Source organism: Lepus europaeus, chromosome 23 (assembly GCF_033115175.1).
Source record: "Lepus europaeus isolate LE1 chromosome 23, mLepTim1.pri, whole genome shotgun sequence".
In the NCBI taxonomy this organism is placed as follows: Eukaryota; Metazoa; Chordata; class Mammalia; order Lagomorpha; family Leporidae; genus Lepus; species Lepus europaeus.
The window spans coordinates 9,356,743-9,364,963 of record NC_084849.1 but is presented as its reverse complement, the minus strand read 5'-3'; the positions used below and the strand labels follow the sequence as shown (position 1 = coordinate 9,364,963).

Here is an 8,221-nt window from a genome sequence, read left to right as displayed (position 1 = left end):
GGCTGCAATGGACGGAACTGTGCAGATCTGAAGTCAGGAACCAGGAGCTTCTTCCAGGTCTCCCACAAGGGTTCAGGGGCCCAAGGAGTTGGGCCATCTTCCACTGCTTTTCCAGGCCATAGCAGAGAGCTGGATGGGAAGTGGAGCAGCTGGGACTTGAACCTGCACCCATATGGGATGCCAGCACAACAGGCGGCAGCTTTACCCACTATGCCACAATGCTGGCACCTAAAGATATATTTGAAAGGCACAGAGACAGAGAGAGGGACAGAGAGAGAGAGATTTTCCCTTGCTGGGTCACTCCCCAAATGGCTGCAACAGCGAGGGCTGGGCCAGGCTGGAACCAGGAGCCTGAAATTCCATCAAGGTCTCCCACGTTGGGAACATGGGCCCAAACACTTGAGCTATCATCCATGCTGTGCCAGGCACAATAGCAGGGAACTGGATCACAAGTGGAGCAGCTGGGACTTGAAGCAACGTACCAATATTGGCATGCCAGTGTTGCAAGTGGTCACAACCTGCTACATCACCACCCAGTGCCACTGTCCTTACTTTTAATTCTAATACCAACAAATACTTCTTTTATTCCTCTTTATTAATCATCTCTTTCATCTTTGCAGCTTAATGGTTAAGGGTGCAATCTTTGGCGTTACACCCATGCTGTCAGTAGTTACTCCAGTCCTTTGAGGCTCAGTCTCATCCTGTTGGCACCCCTAATAGGTTGTTGGGAGGACTCAATGAAATAACGCAAGCACACAGCATGCATAATCACTCCTATATCTCTGGCGCACAAACTTTAACAGAATACGTGGCACACAGTAGGACCTCATCAACAAGCCTGCAGGCGTGATGATGATGATGATAAAAATGGTGGTAATTGTAACAAGAGCTACCATTTACATAGCACTTGCCATGCATCAAATACAGTGCCTGCTGCTTTGTGTGTAGAAATTTATCTAATCTTCTCAACAGCCATATGAGGTCTGTATGACTGTTATCCTCATTTTAGAAAGTAAGAAACTGGGGGCCAGTGCTATGGTATAGCAGGTAAAGTCACCATCTGCAGTGCTGGCATCCCATAAGGGCGCCGGTTTAAGATCTGGCTGCTCCACTTCCTATCCACTCCAGCTCTCTGCTATGGCCTGGGAGAGCAGTGGAGGATGGCCCAAGTGCTTGGGCTCCCGCACCCACATGGGAGACCTGGAGGAATCTCCTGGCTCCTGGCTCCTGGCTTCAGATCAGCCCAGCTCTGGCCATCGCAACCATTTGGGGAGTGAATGGAAGATCTCTTTGTGCCTCTGCCTCTCTGTAACACTCCCTTTAAAATAAATAAATGCATCTTAAAAAAAAAGAGAGAAAGAAATGCAGAAATTGGGGGCTTGCGCTGTGGCGCAGCAGGTTAAATCACTGCCTGCAGTGCTGGCATCCCAGGTGGGTGCTGATTTGAGTCCCAGTCACTCCACTTCCAATCCAGCTCCCTGCTAATGCACCTGAGAGAACAGCAGAAGGTGGCCCAAGTCCTGGGGCCCCTGCACCCATCTGAGAGACCTGGATAAAATTCCTGGCTCCTGGCTTCAGCCTGGCCCATCAAGCCATTTGAGGAGTGAACCTGCGGATGGAAAATCTTTTTATCTCCCCTGCTCTTTCTATAACTTTGCCTTTCGAATAAATAAAACTTTATTTTTTAAAATTTATTTATTTATTTGACAGGTAGAGTTACAGTGAGAGAGAGAGAGAGACAGAGAGAAAGGTCTTCCTTTCGTTGGTTCACTCCCCAAGTGGCCACAATGGCTAGAGCTGCACCAATCTGAAGCCAGGAGCCAGGAGCTTCTTCTGGGCCTCCCACGCTGGTGCAGGGGCCCAAGCACCTGAGCCATCCTCCACTGCCTTCCTGGGCCACAGCAGAGAGCTGGACTGGAAGAGGAGCAGCCGGAACTATATATGGGATGCCGGCACCACAGGCAGAGGATTAACCAAGTGAGCCATGGCACCAGCCCCTCAAATAAATAAACCTTTAAAAAATTTTTACAGAGGAGCCAGCAGTGTGGTTAGCGGGTAAAGCTGCCGCCTGCAGTGCCAGCATCCCATATGGGCACAGATTCAAGTCCCGGTTGCTCCACTTCCGATCCAGCTCCCTGCTAACGGGCCTGAGAAAGCAGCGGAAAATGGTTCAAATCGTTGGACACCTGTTCCTGTGCCTGTGCCTCTGCCTCACTGTAACTCTTTCAAATAAATAAATAAATCTTTTAAAAATGTTTAATAAATAAAAATAAAAATGAAGAAACCGAATACAAAGTGGACAGTACGTGCTTCTGAAAGGGATGAATGACTTCTTTTATGCCTTCATGCCTTCTGCATTTATTGTTCTAGCTGACACTTGCACTTATCAAATTCTGGTGTGTTCTTCCAAATGCATTACAAAACCAACTCTTCCATAACACTTTCCTAAATTCCCTAGGAGAAATATCTCATAATTATTCATTTTTGCTTGTTTGTTTGCTTTTCCCTTGATTTCATATCCATCCAGAGCAGGAATATATCTTATGAATTAAAAAATTTTTGAATTTATTTGAAAGCAGATATACAGAAAGACATAGACAAAAAGATATCTCCCTCTGCTGGTTCACTCCCTGGATCTCTGCGACAGCCAGGGCAGGGCCAGGCCAAAGGCAGGAGTCTGGAGCTCCTTCTGTGTCTCCCATGTGGGTGGTGGAGCCCTAAGCACTGGAGTCATCTTCTGCTACGTCCCAGGGTGCACAGCAGTAGGAAGCTGGATCAAAAGCAGAGCAGGACAGGTTAATCCTCCGCCTAGCGGCGCCGGCACACCGTGTTCTAGTCCCGGTCGGGCCACCAGATTCTGTCCTGGTTGCCCCTCTTCCAGGCCAGCTCTCTGCTATGGCCCGGGAGTGCAGTGGAGGATGGCCCAAGTGCCAGGCCAGCTCTCTGCTATGGCCCGGGAAGGCAATGGAGGATGGCCCAAGTGCTTGGGCCCTGCACCCCATGGGAGATCAGGAGAAGCACCTGGCTCCTGGCTTCGGATCAGCGAGATGCACTGGCCGCGGTGGCCATTGGAGGGTGAACCAACAGCTCCTGGCTTCGGATCAGCGCGGTGCGCCGGCCACGGCGGCCATTGGAGGGTGAACCAACAGCAAAAAGGAAGACCTTTCTCTCTGTCTCTCCCTCTCACTGTCCACTCTGCCTGTCAAAAAAAAAAAATGTTGAAGGCTATCTTGACTAAACTACACTAAAGTTCAAACCAGGTAACTCCGGTTCACCCCCCACCCCCACCCCATGGCTGCAACAGCCAGGGCTGGGCCACGAGCCCGGTACATCAAGGGGGCTTCCCACGCGGGTGGCAGGGACCCCAGTGCCAATCATCTGCTGCTGCCCCTCAGGATGCATCAGCTGGAAGCCGAATGGAAGGCGGCGAAGCCGAGCCCCATGGGCAGGCTGATAGGTGATGCAGGTGCCTCACTGTGGCACAGCCCTGGCCCCAGGGAGTGACTGTTTTAAAAAATAATTTTTGTGGCGTTGTGTAAAGTGAAGCATTACGAGGCATTATGGTCTTATTTTCTGTCTCGTATTAAGCAGAATAACTCCTGTTCAAATCTTTCTGCTTTTCCCATGTTGGAGGAAAAACTACAGTTCCCATGATGCCTCGTACCCGGAAGGAAGTGAGAATAGACCTTTCCCGTGATTGCTTATAGACCGGAAGCCGGGCCCTTAGTTCTCTTTCCCGTCTTGCAAGGTAAGAATGGCAGCCTCCTCTGCGAGACTCGATTTCAGGACCCCAATCCTTAACCATCCGAACCTGGGAGGCGCCCGGCCAACCTCCGCAGGAGCCGGACAGGCTCAGAGCCAACTGAGATGCCTTCCAGTGGCTTCATTTCTTTGGCCTGGGTTTGCGGCGGGGAGCGAAGGGCGTGAGGGAGTGGCGGAGAGACTGCGGCCGCCCGCCGCTCTGATGGGCTGGGGACAGGAGGCGCCCGCGGGAGTCTGTCCCGGGCTGGAGAAGTTAGAGGGACCAGGGCGACAGCGCGCGCTGCAGAACCGAGGGCCTGGCTTCCGGAAGACGCCGCTGGAAGCTTCGGCCACGTTGATGTTTGGGGGCTGCCGCCGAGAGTCGTCCGAGCTCCTGGCGGCCTGGGCCGGAAGTCGCTTGTGTGCAGAGTTTGGGCTGCAGGGTTCCTGCCTTCACCAAACCGAATAATGTGTTGGGGGCCGGGGCGGGGGGTGGAGGTGTCGGCGTTTGGGAGAAAGGCCTGCATCCGAGCGTGGAGAGGGCCTTGTGGTCTGGGGGCCCAGCAGCCGATCCGTCCGGTGTCCATGTAGCTCTGTTACCGGGTGCTGGATGTCCACCACCGCCCCGTTTTAAAAATATATTTTTTTTTTCTTACTTGGTAGATGGCGGGTGAAAAAGCTCCAGCCCCAAAGGCGGACGCTGGGAAGAAATCTCCAGCCAAGAAAGCCGATCATGCCCGCGGCAAGGCGAAGAAGAAGACCCTCACCGATAAGAAGCCCAAGAAGGGGAAGCCCCACTGCAGCCGAAACCCCGTCCTGGTGAGAGGGATTGGCAGATACTCCCGGTCCGCCATGTACTCCAGGAAAGCCCTGTACAAGAGGAAGTACGCGGCTCCCAAGTCCAGGGTAAGAGGAGCCGAGAGCCGGCGCCCGCGGTGTGTTAGCCGTAATCGCCTGCTGCGACTTGACGGTGGGCCCATGTCGTTGTAGATTGAAAGGAAGAAGAAGAGGGAGAAGGTGCTGGCTACCGTCACGAAACCAGTTGGTGGCGACAAGAATGGTGGCACCAGGGTGGTCAAGCTCCGCAAAATGGTAAGAAGTGGAGGAGGCTGGCAGGCAGGGTCTCCGTTCAGGCTTGGATGCCGGGAAGGTTGCTGTTGATGAGAGTGACAGTTGAGTGCTTGCCGCCCGGCTTTTACGGTTGAGCTGCTCGTGTCAGGTGTTGATGTTTGTGCTGAGGGGAGGCTGGCCGTTGGCGATGAGTTCCTGTGATCGTAATAGTCCTGGGGTGCCCGCTTTTTACTTTAAAAGAACTGGTGGTTCTGACGTCTGGTTTTGTGCGGCTTGTTTTCCTTTGTGGGTAGAATGGGACTCACTGTGAAGATGGGTGAAATGTGGAGGATGGCGGCGCGCTTTGGGTTGGGAAACGAGCCAGGGCTCTTCCTGACATGTGGAATGTGTTGTCAGAGGTGGTGTTCTGGAAGTGTACCTCTGAAGTGGTGTGTCTCCCACGTAGACCTGTTGTAGTCTGCATGGGAGAAATGCAGATGTGGTCGTGTAAAGCAAACATTCGGGTACCAGTGAGTGCTGTGTGCTGTGTGACGGTTTCACTGGCTCAGAACTCGGCTCCGCCCATCCGAGCAGCTCATTGTGATGAATTGTCGCCTTGGACTTTGTGCAGCCACGATACTATCCCACCGAAGATGTCCCTCGGAAGCTGTTGAGCCACGGCAAAAAGCCCTTCAGTCAGCACGTGAGGAAGCTGCGGGCCAGCATCACCCCTGGGACCATCCTCATCATCCTCACGGGGCGCCACAGGGGCAAGGTGGGTAGGAAGCCGCCCGCTGGGTGCCCAGGCCTCTGTTTAACCTTTGCTGTGCAGGGGGCGGGGCGGGTGGTCGGATATTCTGTCCGTTTTCCCGCTTGCTTTTACTTGTTGTAGATAAGTCTGACACATCATTTATTCAATAAATTTCCTACCATTGGTTGTGTTGCCTGTTGAAACGGAATATGTCCGTTTTCTCAGAAATGTCTTTTCTGTTCGCTATACATCGCTTAGTAGCTTGGTGTGGTTGCTTCCAGAACTGTTGAGCCAGATGTGTATGCCTGTGGTTTGACTGACAGAAGTCAGCTCTTTGGCTGGAGTGTGGCGTAAGTCCGCCTTCCCCGCCGCTGACGCTGTTCTCTGATTACAGAGGGTGGTTTTCCTGAAGCAGCTGAGCAGTGGTTTGCTGCTTGTGACTGGTAAGCAGATCTCAGATGCTCGTCCTCTCTCAAACTGGGTTCATTAAATGCTTGCAGCCTGCATGTTTGCTCCCACACATGTGGACATGTTCTCAATGCAGAGCAAGTCTTGAGAGCCATCTTAATGTGTCTCTTGAACACGTGGGTTAAACAAGGCAGGTGTTCATGTTTGTAACAATGTCAAATAACTGCCACCCAAAAAAAAAAAAAACGGAGTGATTGGCCACTGCCACCAGAGTGGAGTTCCTAGGACAAAAAGTGGATTGTCTGCTTCTTGCAAGCGGCATTGGAGACCTGTGACTGACAAACCTATTTAAGTGACTTTGCCTTTGAGGGGAAGATGGCCTTGGGCAAACACTGGGAGAGGTTGGGTGCTGGCACAGAAGAAGGAACAGTCGGAGCTCCCCAGATTCATGTTTCTGTTCTAACAATCCTGCAGGGCCTCTTTCCCTGAATCGGGTTCCTCTGCGTAGAACACACCAGAAATTTGTCATCGCCACCTCCACGAAAATTGACATCAGCGGTGTGAAAATCCCGAAGCATCTCACCGATGCTTATTTCAAGAAGAAGAAGCTGCGGAAACCCAGACACCAGGAGGGCGAGATCTTCGACACAGAGAAGGAGGTGAGATGGGGCTCTGCTCCCGTGTCCCCACTGACGCACCAGCCCCTCCAGCTGAGAGTGAAAGTAAGGGGTTAAGGGAAATGAGAAGTGGGAACAATGGAGAGTCTGGGAGATAATACCAGATTCTCCTAAATTCTTCAGTTCTCAGTGACGTGGATGCCGGGCGCACAACTCGGAATCCTTAGGGTTTGGTGTGGATCCTTGAATTGCTGTTGTGGTGGGAGTGTGCCCTTGCCCATCCTTGATGTATGTGAGCGAGCTGTTATTTTTCGTATACTAGAAAACGTGTTTATTGCCCACCTGCAACAAGAGGAGGGCCCTCAGAATTGCCTGTGATTAGTGTCCGAATATTCCCGAGAATGAGTTCTCCTGAGGCAGGATTTGACAGCTGTCCCTGAAAGTGTTTTTCTCTTTGTTTAGAAATACGAGATAACAGAGCAGCGCAAGGTTGATCAGAAAGCTGTGGATTCGCAGATACTGCCGAAGATCAAGGCTGTGCCGCAGCTCCAGGGATACCTGCGATCTGTCTTTGCTCTAACGAACGGAGTTTACCCTCACAAACTGGTGTTCTGATTTCGGAGGGGAAGCTCATTAAATAACGAACAACACCTGTGTCCTTTCCTTTTTCCCCTTCTCTCACTTGATTGGAGCGGGATTTGACCAGCTGACCGCAGCATCATGGGATTTTGCCCAACCACAGAGTGGGGTGGAGAGCAGAGGCGTCTGCGGCGGAGCCTGTTCTCCAGCCGGGGCCCTCGCCCTCAGCCTCGGGTTTATTCTTAGGGTCTGGCTTCTCTCTCCTTCACCACCCTCAGTCCATGGGACGCAGTGGCATTTTCTCAGTTAGGCATTAACAAGTCAGTGCTGAAGTGTACACGGATGAAGAGTGTGGGACCAGACATTCTCCTCCCCTTCGCCCAGTATCCATTTCTTCATCTCCAGTCTCAGCCCCATCCACAGCCAGTGATGTGAATTTCTATAGCAAGTGAGGGTAACTGATAAAGCCCTTGGCACCCTGGGGCAGGCCTCAGGGCACCTGCAGCGCTGACACCCCATCCAGAGTGGGTTCCAGTTCTGGTGACTCCACTTAGAGTGGATGGAAGATGCCCCTCTTGTCATCCTGTTCAAATTTTTTAAAAGGAAAAACCTTAAATTGAGAACAAGGAACTTTAACTTCATAAACTGCTCTCAGTACTTTTTTCTTGCAGTGAATATGTGCTACTAAAATATTTTTTTTAAAAAAATGTTTGTTCATTTGAAAGAGTTACAGAGGCAAAGAGGTCTTCTTTACTGTTCACTCCCAGATGGCTGCAACGGTTGGGCCAGAGCTGGGCTGCTCTAAAGCCAGGAGTCTGGAGCTGCTTCCAGGCCTCTTGTGTGAGTGCAGGGGCCCAGGGGCTTGGCTTTCCCAGGCCATTGCAGAGAGCTGGACGGGAAGTGGAGCAGCCCAGCCACACCCTGTACCTTCTAGATGTCAGGTGATGTCTTGTGTACTTGGCTTTTTTTTTTTTTTTTTTTTTTTTTTTTTTGACAGTGGATAGTGAGAGAGAGAAAGGTCTTCCTTTTTGCTGTTAGTTCACCCTCCAGTGGCCGCTATGGCCAGCGCATCATG

General features: G+C 51.7%; 1 protein-coding gene across 1 annotated transcript; it reads left to right on the top strand.

Moving 5' to 3' along the window:
• The first annotated feature begins 3,685 nt into the window (after positions 1-3,685).
• RPL6 (ribosomal protein L6) lies at positions 3,686-7,217 on the top strand. The gene is made up of 7 exons (XM_062182303.1): positions 3,686-3,748; positions 4,405-4,647; positions 4,732-4,833; positions 5,423-5,566; positions 5,937-5,985; positions 6,425-6,609; positions 7,030-7,217. Exons 2-7 carry the CDS (start codon positions 4,405-4,407, stop codon positions 7,180-7,182), a joined length of 876 nt encoding a protein of 291 aa, XP_062038287.1. The 5' UTR covers positions 3,686-3,748; the 3' UTR covers positions 7,183-7,217.
• Positions 7,218-8,221: the final 1,004 nt, after the last annotated feature.